We start from the raw sequence: 14,161 nt of genomic DNA, 5'->3' as shown, positions 1-14,161 counted from the left end.
CTCCTGACTCTTTCAAAATCTGAAGACCTAAAAATTGGCCGTTCTTCTCTGAAAGGTGTCAATCCTAGCTCGACCTGTACTAATGGCTCCAGACCTCTCTTGCCCCAGGAGACAAAACCATGATAAACACTGCTCTGATTTAGGGGGCTTTACACCTTGTAAACATGCTGGGGAAGGAAATGTGTTCCAAGGAAGCAAGACCTTGGCCCATTTTTGGTGCACGCTTCAGCCATGAAACCATGGAACTCCCAGCTCAATGTGCCATCTACCCAGCTATCAATCACACCCTCACAAGTATATTAACTATCACTGCTTCATGGTACCAGTGACCATACATACACCTGGCTCACCTGCTACTTGCATTATAAACCTCCATTCCCTCAAAGACAGTCCCAAATCAGACTAGAGTTGCATTTATTGTTGAAGTGCAGTTTTTGTGTAAATTCTATACCACACCCAGAAAACCACAGAATAAAGTCAGTAAAATTATACATTAACCAATATGAAACAAACCACCTTCTGGAGGCGTGTCACTGCACAATGCTGTACACCGTTCTAAACCAGGATCCTGGTTGTCCAAGGGTAATAAGCCATTACTAAACTATGTGTTACTCTGTTCTCCCCTTGCTGGCCTCTATCCCATATGATTCCCTTCTGAAGAATAGGAAACTGAATTAATGGCAAATTCAGCAGGTCACTTTTCCTCCAGTCATTGAGAATTCAAGAACCATATGCCCACACGTGGGCACATTCCATGTCCATTTCCTGCTCAACTGTCTCCTGTCCTCTGTTGATTGCCCAGCATTTGAAAAATAATATTTTGTGTCTGTTTTCTAAATTCATGTGTTGAAATTGTTGAAATGAAACAGACTTAAAGCAGGCCGTGCCTGTTTGCATTCATCATTTCAAGCATTAGGTGACTGCCTGTATTTGGGCACTGTTTACATCAGCACCATCACTTGCCACTAGAGGAGGGAAGAATGAAAAGGTGGTGAGAGGCATGAGGTATGAACAACCAGGGATGAGGGTGTCCTAAGGTGTACAGATCAGTGTACATTTGAAGTCAATATAATGCCTTGATTTCACTCCTCACTCTTTAAGTGAGTGAGGGACGGTGCGAGAGGGGCAATGGATAATGAGTGGCTGATTAGGAGTGAGGAGTCAGGGATATGGAGGCAGGGATGAGAAATTAAGAATAGGTGAGGGCTGAAGTGTGAGTGAGAGATGGTAAATGAGTGAGGAATGAGGGTTTATAAGTGAGGAATGATGTGGGAGGGATAAAGAATTATGATGAGTGAGGGATAATTGGAGGTAGAAGAGTTGGGGTTGATGAGGAAAGGAAGATCTATTTCACAAACATAGATGATGTACAGCGGCCCATGACACAGCAGAACATGATAGCCTTCTCAATCATCTCTGAGGTTGGACAGAAGCAGCGGTCCAGGAACTTCACTGAACTGGGCAGATTCATTTCTTTAAAAGCATTACCAATGGACAGGGCTTAGCGCAAACAGAACCATCCTGATAACTTACAGGTGATACCAAGTTCTACCTCCAACGAGAGGTCAGATCCAGAAATTGGGGCAAAATCCTAGAGCGCTTGGATCACATCGAGCATCAGAGGAAAATTTCCTCTGCCTCAGTGTGTCCAAAATGGAAATGTGTGGGTAAAACAGCACCTCAGAGGCCCTTTGCCGCATACTTTGGTAGTAGCCTCAGCGGCGGTCCTGAGTGTAGAGTGTGATTCCAAGCTTTCCTTCACCTAGAAGGGCAAACATAGTCAACTAGACATGCTCCTGCAGGGTCAACCCTTCCTCCAGGCCACACACACACTGGAGCTGAACAGACCCTTAACTGTGCAGCGATACAACATAAGGTCAGGCATGTCTGGCCAAAAACACATTCAGAAACCAATGCATGCAGGACTGGCCCTAAATTGCCACACTGCTTACCAGCAGAACAAAGAACGACATTCAAGACAAAGCACCATCACTAAATGCTTTAATCCTGGCTAAAGTCTACAGTCGGGCAGGCACAGAGAGTGGGCGTAGAGTCCGGAACTGTACGGCACAAAATTACGTACTTTTCACCAAGTGACTTAGATATTTCTCATCCACCAGAGTAAACAGGGAGGCATAACTGCAACCAGATTGGTTGCCATCAGCCTGAACTTTCCGGGTGGAATACTTGTGTACTACAAAGCCATTCACATTTAGGGTAAACCTCATAAAAATGGGTGTTCTAGCTCTAAAAAAAACCAGACAAATGGCTCCATTTAGATGAGTCAAACACTGAAAGTTTGTACAAACGAGATGTGTTCCTGTTTGACTCTTTTTCCTGTTAGGAGATGGTCCCTTATTCTACTGACGACTGCTTGCCCTTCACCTCCAATTATTCCAAAACGTGCTTAGGAGGTATTAAGGTCGCAAAATGAGTCTTAAACACATAATGAATGGCCACACATCAGGCTGAAGAATGTGATAGAGCAGAATAGTATCTGACATATGTCGCTTGTTGTTACGGTACAATATTGCCCTACTAGTTGTAGATGCAAGTCATGGTTGTTTATGAGGAAGCATCCCTAAAGCACCTTTCTAAGTGGTACCACAGAACATTTTTGAGAGTAAGGGCAAACTGAAATTCCGGTCTCCAAAAACAAACCACAAAGAAACAAGTGGGTACTTGGTATTATAATGAAAGGAGTTGAGCAACCACAAATTACCATTATGTGCTTATCCACTCAAACTACCCCTCTGTTTAACAACATGAGCAATATAGAGCAGCATTGTTGCCACTTTGCTGTTTACACTGATCTGCCTGTACATAGTGGCTTTAAAACCAGTTTACACATTAAATGAAAACCCAACTTGGCCACTCGAATACATTTTAGTTCACAAATGCTCTCCTCCTTCCACTCACTGAAAGAAGCCGAAATGAAAGGCTTGAGATGGAAGGTGCACTAATACTTCTCTGACGATGCTCTCTTCTTTCTCCCACAGGGTCGGTGTACTTCCACGACTGCCCCGCGCAGTACCTCATACCCTACTACCTGATCATTTCTGGTGTCTCCAACCTCCTGCTTCTCATTCAAAGCATCTTTCCCTGGAGAAACCAAGAAGAGCCCTCCATTCTGAACAACGTCTTACATTGGTTCTTCAACATCTTCTCGCTGGCGATTTACATTGCAGGTCCGCATTAATCACTGGGTGGGACACAGGTTTCAGCTTCATAGAGGTTCACCTGTAGAGTATCATCACAGCTCCACATTTGAACATTGCCACTACTGACCATTACCTCAACAAAAAATACTTCCACCATACAATTACCTCATTTGCTTCTACATAGTATTAAAAATATATATGTTCGAGGCATATGAGCTGTAGATCATATGCTTTAGGATAGTCCTCATCTAGTGTTGGGTCCAGAGGTTTACACTTTTATTTTTGTTTGAAGAAGACTTTGCAGTCACAAAGTAGGGACTCCTCCTTTTGGTGATAGTGCGCATGGGCATCGACTGCAAACTTCAGGTTCAGATGTATATTGCTGCAGTTTGGTATCATTCCTGAACCCCTTCGACGCGCAAAGCTCTACCCTCCATGGTATTGTCTTTCGATCGCGGTTTCCTGTTTGACGTGTATCTTTTAAATTGTGAAAACCTCCGATCAGGAACTTTGGGGCGCTGTCCTGACCACACCAGCCATTGATGGAACGGACTCAATTTAAGCTATGTCCTGGTGTAGTGCTAAATTTCCATGGACACACTTGCACGAGGTGTGCAACTTCTACTTATCTCCGGAACACGACGAAAAGGACTGTGAAGCGTGCCGATTGTTCCGATCCAAGAAAACCATTTGTGATTGTCTGGCTCGATCGACGCAGTAGTGGCTCCATACCGGACATCTTCGGACATCTTCGTTGAAGTTTTAGATTCCCATCATCCAGCTGCGGAAGCAGAGGACTAAGAACTGGTCTCTGTGTCCGAAGCTGGCTCCATCATGGAAGAACTACAGAACATCACTCTGGGTCTAACATACCGGGAGTACAGAACTCCATGTGCCCACTCGAGCAAAACCTAAGGCTCGGCATCACCTTTGCCCTTGGGCTCAGGTCGGCACCGAGAAAAGGTTTCAGATGCCTGGCTATAAAACACAAAGACGATCCTTCTGTCTCGTTCTCAAGTCGGCCACATTCCGGTGCCGAACCAACACCTGCAGCACCGAAACATAAGACGAAGCCTTTGCCAGTCTCCACACCACCGGCACCTTCGACACCGAAGGATTCGGAGCCTAAATTCTCCAAATCTAAAGCTTCGGAGCTTGAAATAGTCTAAACTGAATCTTCAGAGCCAAAATCCTCGACATCTGAAGGCTCGTAACCGAGCTCCTCTGCGCCGAAAGGTTCAGTACTAAGAACTTCCATTCCGAAAGCTTCAGAGCCCAAACCGGCTAAAGCCAAGCACTCTGATTCAAAATATTAGGCGCCCAAAGACTCTCATCCCAAATCTTCGATGCCAAAATCAACTCCTAAAGAATAAGATACCCCATCCAAAGAGCCTCGATCAGACGATCCACCTTTGGATCCAAAACAAAAGACTAAGTATTGACACTAAAACTGGACACCTCCTGGCCACTCTTCCTAAAAAAACTGAAGCTGTATCTCTGAGGATTGCTCTATACCTTTGAAGAAAAAGGACATGTGTACCAACTCCTCTCCTCCTTACATACCCCCTCTCCTCCTCCTAACTCAAATGTAATCATTACACTATCAAATACAACACCACCTCCACTACCACCTGACCCACAGGATGAAGAGGATGGGGATGATCAGAATATGCCACAAGTTCAGGACATACCACAGCACACTGATCCCTGATAGGATTATAATAAGGAACCAGATCAGGACAATGACCCAGACCCTTATCCCTCCAGACCATGCCCACCGGACGACAACATTGGCAATGTTCAGCTTATCAACAGGGCTGCTCAATATCACGGGGTGGAGCTTCATAAAGACCTTCTAAAAGAGAATTTCCTTGTTGAGACACTAACACACACCCAAAGGTCTACTAATTCTTTACCAATGCTCAAGGGCATGTTAAATCACACGGATGAGGTATTCAAGGACCCCATTAGATCCAGAATACTCACACCTAGACTAGATAAAAAATACAAAGCTGCTCCTACAGACCACGCATATATAAAAGGTCAGTTGCCCTTAGACTCTTGTCGTATCTAACGCCCACACAATAGCAAACTCTCAAACTACAGGCGGTGCCCCTTCTCCTGATAGTGAGTCTAAACTCACTGATGCCTCAGGGAAGAGTGGTTTCGCAGGCAGCTAACCACTGCCGTATTGCCAATGCTCAAGCGTTTTTAGCATGCTACGATAGGGCTCACTACGATGAGTTGGAAAAACTCATGCAATATTTGCCAGATGATTTATATAACCAAAGCTAAAGATCTCATTCAAGAAGGGAAGCTCATTACCAACACTTCCATCCAAAATGCGCTCTGGATGCAGCACACACAGCATCTCGTGCAATCAACACTAGCATACTATTGCGCTGACACGCTTGGCTTAGAATCTCTGGATTCAAGCAGGAGGTACGGTCCTCAATACTTAATCAACCCTTTCATAAGAAGCATCTTTTTGGCCAGCTGTCTGTACTTTCCTAGAAGAGATGAAGAAAGACACGGAAACTTCAAAGTCCGTGGGAGCCTTACAATTACCTTGTAGCAGGGGTTCTTTACGCCGCTCCTTTTACAGGGGTGGCTCAAAAACAGTGTCCACAGAGAATCCCTCCTCCTCCTATAAGGGTAACAACCAATCTCCCTCCTCCAGAGGTTGTTTTCGAGGAGGCAACAGAGGAAATAATAAGGGAAGAAGCAGAGGTAATTCCAAGCGCACGTCCCCTGCCAACAGTGACTTCCCTTGCTGCCCCCGATAATTCCACTCCTGTCGGGGGACGTCTCACAGTTTCTACCTGTCTGGAAGTCTATCACCTCAGACAAGTTGGTAATACAAATCCAGTATGGTTATTGACTGGAACTTACCTGCACTCCACCAACTATTCTTCCAAGAAAACGTGCAATGTCACCAGAACTCCTCACACTCTTAAAACAAGAGGTTCTCTCTCTGGTACAAAAACATGCAATAGAAATAGTCCCATTACATTATCAAGGGACTGAAGTGTACTCCCTGTATTAATTCCAAAAAAGGACTATCTCTCGGGCCTGAATTGGACCTCAGACAGCTAAATCTCTACGTTTAGTCAGACCACTTCCACATGGGTACCCTCCAACAGTTGCTCCCATTGCTTCAGCAAGGCGATTTTCTATCCACCCTACATTTAAAAGACGCCTACTTCCATATTTCCATTCACCCGGCTCACAGAAAATATCTCCGGTTCATGGTGGACTGACAACAATACCAATTCAAAGTTCTCCCTTTCGGGATAACTACAGCACCCAGAGTTTTCACCAAGTGTCTGGCAGTAGTTGCAGCTTACTGAAAAAGACAACACATTCACGTATTCCCTTGCCTGGGCGACTGGCTAATAAAAGCCAGATCACAACACAGCTGCATACACCACGCTCACAAGACATTTCAGCTGCTTCATGACTTGGGTTTCGCTGTAAACTTCACCAAGTCTCACCTTCACCCATCCAACATGTAAGCATACTTGGGAGCCACAATAGACACTTGCAGAGCTACAGCATACTCCAACCCAGCCAGGATACGCGACATGCAAAATCTATCACAATTTCAGCCTCAACACTCACTACCAGCCTGAGTTCATGCAGTTGATCGGCATGCTGGCTTCTTGCATTCTCATCGTTCCTTACATGATACTTCAAATGCGTCCTCTACAGGGATGCTAAGCATATCAGTGGAACCAGGCTCCAGGTCAGTTAACAGATCTAGTGTTGGTGGACAGCCGCAACCATCACTCTCTGCAGTTGTAGAATACACAAAACCTTTCCAGGGGGGTGCCATTTGTTGACCTTGTTCCACAATAGTGCTAACACTAGACGCATCGCTCACTGGTTGGGGAGCTCACCTTCAAAAACATACCATTCAGGGCATATGGCCCCTATAACAAAAACCACTCCACAGAAACCATCTCGAGCAAATAACCCTTTTCCTAGCATTGAAAGCTTTTCAACTGCCTCTAGTAGGCAAAGCAGTCCTATTTTGTGCAGACAACATGACAGCAACGTACTTCATACAAAAACAGGGGGGGGACTCTACACCTTGCACAACTAGCTCAAAGCATATGGAGATGGGCCATACCTAAAAAAAAAAATATCTCCTTACAGAACACCTCCCAGGAGTAAACAACCAGATTGCAGATCTGCTCAGTCGACAAAGACAACAGATCCATGAATGTGGACTACATCCTCAAGTTCTCCTCCCATTCTTCCAGATGTGGGGCTACCCAAAAATAAATCTCTTTGCTACACACAACGCAAAATGCCCAAGCGTCTCATCTAGGTATCCTCACCCATTGTCCTAAGGCAATGTGCTATGGATGAATTGGTAAGGAAAATTTGCTTACGCTTTTTCACCTCTCCCGCTAATTCCATTACTGGTTCGAAAGCTCACACAACATTCCCTGACAATGATCCTAGTTGCTCCCATATGGGCTTGACAGCCATGGTTCCCAACCCTGTTGGAACTGTCGGTAGTTCCTCACCAAAAACTACACCTCTCCCCCAAGCTTTTCACTCTGAACCTCAGAGAGATCAGACATCCAGATCCCAGTCAACTCAACCTTGCGATCTGGCATCTGAAATCATAGAGTTTGGCAACCTTAATCTTCCGCCAGACTGCATGAATGTTATTAAAGCGGCTAGATCCCTTACCACAAGAGCATGCTATGCTGCTAAGTGGAAACAATGTGTCATTTACTGTACAAACAATAACATCAATCCACTAGATGCTTCCATACAAAACATAATTTTCTATCTGCTACACCTACAGTGTTCTAACTTAGCATATACATATATACGCGTACACCTTGCAGCATTAGCATTGTATCTACAAAACAGACAACACTTGTCTTTGTTTCGAGTGCCTGCTATCAAAGCCTTCATGGAAGGATTCAAAAGAATCATTCCTCCTAGACTTCCACCCTCTCCAGAGTGGAATCTTAATATAGTCCTTACAAGACTCATGGGTCCACCCTTTGGGCCATTGCATAAATGTGAACTACAATTTCTCACTTAGAAGGTAGCCTTCCTTATAGCCATCACATCTTAGAAGAGTGGGTGAGCTCCAGGCACTAAGTATACTAGAACCATTTTTACAAATTCCCCAAAATAAAGTGGTTCTTAGGACTAACCCCAAATTATTACCTAAAGTTGTTTCTTCATTTCATCTCAACCAATCCATTGAGTTGGCTGTTTTTCCCCTCAACCAGACTCAGTGGCAGAATGCACTCTTAACAAACTGGATGTAAAATAAGCTATGCTAAATTACCTTGAAAGAACTAAATATTTTAGGAAAACTAAACAACTCTTTGTTGCTTTTTCACCACTGCATACAATCAATCCCATATCAAAAGCTGGTATTGCACTGTGGATAGATAAGTGCATCCAAATATGCTGCATTAAAGCTAAGCACTCATTAACAATTCCCCCTAGGGCGCACTCTACACACAAACTAGGGGCTTCCATGGCATTCTTAGGGAATATACCCTTAGATGACATCTGCAAAGCTGCAACATGTTCTATATCTCACAAAGCACAATTGTGTAGACGTGTTAGCAAAACAAGCTAGTGTGGGCCAGGCAGTTTTAAGTACACTATTTCAAACCACTGCAATAGATACAGGTTAACCACTGCATGGGGGATAACTGCTGTATAGTCTATTCTAAAGCATATGATCTGCAGCTAATATGCCTCGAACAGAAAATGCTACTTACCCAGAATGCTTCTGTTATTGGCATATAGAGCTGTAGAGCCATATGCGCCCACCAGCCTCCCCGGGTACCTTTATCTGTTGCAGTATTATCTTACTTAGATACACTATACATGGACATCCCTTTACTACTTTTACTGACTGTCATCACCCTTGTGGCAAAACAATCTGGGGGTGGAGTCTATGGCCATGCGCACTATCGCCAAAAAGAGGAGTCCCCTACCGCGTGACTGCAAACACTTCTTCGAACAAAAACAAAGTGCAAACATGCCTACCCAGCACTAGATGGCGATCTATGCTAAGCATATGGCTCTGCAGCTCTATATGCCAGGAACAGATAAATACTGGGTAAGTAGCATTTTCCTTAACATGCATTTATTTTAGTTTATTAAATGCAATTACCTATAAATGTAAATTATATAAAGGATCCAGTCAGTCTTCAAGAACCAGACACAAGAACCCAAGGTCTGCAGTATTTCAATTTATTGAAGTGTCTCCAAATACGCCATTTGGTTGGCATCAGCCTTGTTCACATTAAGTAAACCGTTGTTATTGTGTTGTTTACATGCTTGCGTGCCACATGGCTCAGTGAACATAGTGAAACTACTTGTGACCAGCTTATTGCCTATTTCATTTCCAAAATATTTAGTGATTTTCAGAAATACAGCCATAAATATAAATTAATCTAATCACATAACTCAGATTAAAGTTATTGTATATTCATTTACCAGTCAGTGGTAATATTAGTGCTATGGTAAGGGCACCATATTTTATTAAACATTAATTGAATTTACGTCTATTATATATTTATCATTGGTTAGCGTTTGTATTAGGAGCTATAGTAAAAGTTGCTTAATTGGAGCTATCAATATAAAAAATAATTATAGATTTTAATTTCGAAGTCTCAGTGCAATGGTTAGGCACAAAAAAATGAAAGCTCTATGATTAGGTATTAAAGACCAGGTAAACATCCAAATGAGGAAAAACAGAGCTGAGAGGTAATGGAAGACCTTTAATAATAATTTTTAGGTAATTGTATTGTAATTGCATTTATATAGTGCTTACTACCCCAGATGAAATGCTGAGGCGCTTTTTCGGCAAGTAGCACACTACTCCGGGACCCATAAAGGAATTGGTGTTGAATTAGTATAGTGACATATGAAAGTATTTTAAGTGGTGGATAGGTTAGTCGGTTATTTGGATTCGGAAGGATAGAAGAGGTAAAAAGGTTAGTATTTGTATAGCGCTTGTTACCCTTGGTGGGGTGTTGTAGCACTTTTTTTGGCGAGTAGCACACTACTCCGGAAACCCATAAAGGATTAGTGGTGAGTTAGTATAGTGTAATATGACAGTAATTTGAGTGGTGGATATTAGTTTGTTTGCTGGAGTGAGAAGGATAGCGGAGGGATAGAAGGGCAAGAAAGGTTTGCATTCATATAGCACCTGTTATCCCTGATTGGTGTTGCAGTGCGTTTCTGGTGAGTAGCACGTTACTCCAAAACCCATAAAGGATTAGTGTTGAAAATTAGTGTAGTGAAATATGAAGTCATTTGAGTGGAGGATGTGTTATTCAGTTATTTGGAAAGAGAAGGGTAAGCACTGGGATAGAAGAGGGAAAGAGGTTTGTATTTATGTAGCGCCTGCTACCCCTAATAGGGTTTTGAAGCGCTTTTTTGGGCAAGTAGCACGCTACTCTTGAGCCCATAAGGATTAGTGTTGAATTAGTATAGTGAAATATGAAAGTAATTTGAGTCGTGGCTATGTTAGTTATTTGGATTGAGAAGCTTTGCAGAGGGGTTGAAAAGGGGAAAAAGGTTTGCATTTAAATAGCGCTTGGAACACTGATGGGCGTTGAAGCACTTTATTGTCGAGTAGCACACTAATCTGGAACCCATGAAGGATTAGTGGTGAATTAGTATAGTGGAATGTGAAATTTGAGAAGTGAACATGTTAGTCTGTTTTGATTGAAAAGGATAGTGGAGGGATAGAAGAGTGAAGGATTTGGAGATCTATATTTCGATTTTTGGGGGGGTGTTTATAGCAATAGGAGGAGGCTTTTGGATGAGTAAAAAGGGGCTGTGGAGGGGAATAATCAGAGGGAAGAGTTTAGAAAGGTTTGTTTTGGGGGATCTGTATAGTAAAAGGTGTTGGATGATGCAAGGTGGGGTATAGTGGGGAGAGTCTAGAAAGGGTTATTTTGGGGATCATAGTAGTGGTATGAGTAGGATAAATAGGAGTGAATGTAGAGGATATATTGATAGATGTATTGGGTGAGAAATAGGGTAGTGCATTGGAAAGAGTAGTTGAAAGATGACTGAGATGAGTCTAAGTTGGGCCCGAAGGTATATTGAGGAAAGTATAGGCTGAGAAATAAGGTAGTGCATTGGACATGCTAAATTTGAAGAAAGTGATATATATATATAGATCCATAAGAACATTGAGATCTAGATGCATAATGGAGCTAAGTATATGTAGAATAAAGATATCGAGGTACAGGATGAGAAATAGGGTAGTGCATTGGATATGCTTTTTCAGGAGAAAAGTAACAGATCCAAGTACATGTAAGGTACATAGATGCACAATGGAAGCAAGTACATGTAGACCAAAAATGCACCAGATAAACTCCGGTTTTCAAGTGCTATTGTACTTAATTTTTTTTACATAATTATTCTACATGTTTACACAAAGATCGGTACATATCTATAGTGAAAATAATGCTTGTATACAGAGGGATATGCTGTAAATTTCTGTTTGCGTATGATGCTTATGTGGGGAGAGCCAACTCTTGAGTAGTTTTCTGAAGATAAGGTGGCTGTGCCTGGATCTTCTGTTGGGGCTAAAGAGATCCATAGTTTGTCTGCTTAAATGGAGAAGGATGTGCCAACCATGTTTTTTTTTTTCTTGTATCTTGGGACTTTGAAGCGAGGTGCCCCTTGGGTGCGGAGGTTCCTTTGTTGAATGTGTTTGGTGATTTTATTCCTGATGAATAGCTGTCCCATTCCATGTATTGCTTTGTGGGTGATAGAAAGCAACTTGAACGTGGATCTTCTGGCAACCGGTAACCAATGCAGGGCTTTCGAGGCATGTGCGATTTGGTCTGGCGGTTTGATATGCAAGAGCAGTCTGGCAGCTGAGTTCTGAATCCATTGTAGTCTGTTCATGGTCATTAAGGTGATCCGTGTTAGAGGCTATTGGCGTAATAGTTTGGACAGAACAAGGGAGATGGAACCTTGTGTGGAAATCCCAAATGAGGGGAAATTAATCGCAGCGTTTTTATAGTGACCAAGCTTGATCTTGCTAGTTTGTCCACTTGGGCATTCATCGATAGCTTGGAGTCTAAGATTAGGCATTAAAGGCAAGGTAAGCATCCGAATGAGGAAAAATAGAGCTGAGCTGTAATGGAAGACAATTAATAGTTTTAAGGTAATGGTAGAAGAGGTAATTTCAGGCTTCTTAGATCCCTCAATAGGGCATCAATGTGGGCTCAGCAGCTCTTAGTGAAGGTGTGGAGTGGCAAGGTGGTGTATTCATAATCTTTGTAAAGACCCGAGCCCACACCAAGCTCTAGTATTGAATTCTACCTCGACGAAGGTGATTAAATGAGTAGTGATGTAAGTGTTTGAAGAAAAGCACCTGATTAAATAGCATTTGCTCCACATAACTTGTTCAGAAAACTACATTTACCCTGACTAGTTAGTGCAACACTGCAGTTTTGCCATGCTGGGCTTATTTTGAGAGCCACTGCAACCACACTTGCACATAGAGGTGTTTGTGCACAGGTTCTGAGCTGATGAATCCAGAGAATACTTCCACCACCCATTTAAGAATAGTCGGATAGGAGACGTGGAGACTTTACTACTAACTAGACAATGAGCCTAACAGTGGGTGTATCTACCTAGCCCTCAATCATCTATCTTGGTCAGTAGGACTATTTAAGGGCTGGAAGGGGGTCCTCCGTTAATTTTATGCTTATCTAGCTGCATTCCCAATCTGTTTCTCGGCATCTATTACTTAGTGTGACTATTACACAGCGAAGGCACTTAAAAGATCAATGTTGTCTTCGGCTGAGCACATGTGATTTTGTTTTTTAAACATGCCAGTCATCAAGGGTTAATTCATGGGTATCCTGTATGGTGACATTTGAAGTGCACAATATTCAGCAATGAAAATATTTTCATTCATAGCTGGGAATAAACACATTTTATCATCATGTTAGATAGAGCCTCATATTGTTAGTGATGCACTACAGCATTTGGCCAAAGCCAGAGTTATGAGTTTTCATTCGTCGTAAATTGGGACTCAGTTTAAATTCAGGATCCTGAGGACAATAACCTTTTGAGAGGCTGGAGGGTTCTCAAGCATTACCAAATGAGTGATTTTGAATAAACCTGTTTTTATTTACTTATTTTGAGTAGTTTCTTCAAGTGGAAAAGAAATACTATGAAACAGGCCAATATTAAGAAGTCGACTAGAGAGGCCTGGGAGAGTTGAAGAAAGTATCTTCGACCCTTGCACAATATTCCTATTGGATGAGACAGATATTCACATGGTTCCACATATCTCCAGGTTAGTAATAAAATAGATCAATTTGAAGGGTAAGACAAGTGAGCACTTATAGTTTGTGTAAAGGCTTCTGAGTAGCTGTGACTAGCAGAAGCAAACCACAATTCCTAACAGATTATTCGGGCAAGGTGAACGTGGAACTGGTGGAGGTGAATGGATACCACACAATTAGGCTCCGGTGTCACAGTACTGCTGCAGCTATCTCCGAAAGTAGTAGATCCATACCTAGAAAACATCATTTACATGGCTTAGGAGGGGACAGATTCGTTCAGTGTGAACAGCTTGCTACATATGGCTGGCCTGCACATCACCTCTCCCTCCAAACACAATTTTTAAAGTTGTCCTGTGAATCTTGCTTGGGTACCCAACCTCTCACCCGCTGTACAGACAACTCTCTCATCCAATCATGATGCTGTTCTCATGTTAAGCAGTATGAGTAAATCTTCTTGATTCGCTAGAGTGGGCTGGCTCTGCGCCCCGAAAGATAAAATAGGCTTATTCTTGCTCTCCAACCCAGCTGTCCATGACAGCTTGGCTCTGGGTAATGAAAGGTAAACAAAACACACTTTTTCAAAAATGCCCATAGTGTGGGTCAAAGTACACTTACTCTGATCAGCACGACATCTGTAACCTTTGCCTGCCGCTGCAATGGAACATAACATACAGGATTGCGCAG

The 14,161-nt window shown here is 42.7% G+C and overlaps 1 protein-coding gene across 1 annotated transcript in view; it reads left to right on the top strand.

The window, feature by feature from the left end:
* Window positions 1-14,161, top strand: part of LOC147678413 (uncharacterized) — a 115,002-nt gene that overhangs the window by 58,612 nt on the left and 42,229 nt on the right. The window contains exon 4 of the mRNA XM_086946004.1: window positions 3,000-3,188. Within this exon, the coding sequence (XP_086802130.1) occupies window positions 3,000-3,188 (189 nt within the window). The remainder of the gene's footprint in view (window positions 1-2,999; window positions 3,189-14,161) is intronic.

Source organism: Lissotriton vulgaris, chromosome 12 (assembly GCF_964263255.1).
Source record: "Lissotriton vulgaris chromosome 12, aLisVul1.2, whole genome shotgun sequence".
NCBI lineage: Eukaryota > Metazoa > Chordata > Amphibia > Caudata > Salamandridae > Lissotriton > Lissotriton vulgaris.
Note: the sequence above shows the minus strand (reverse complement) of the source record. Positions and strands in the feature narration are given on the sequence as shown.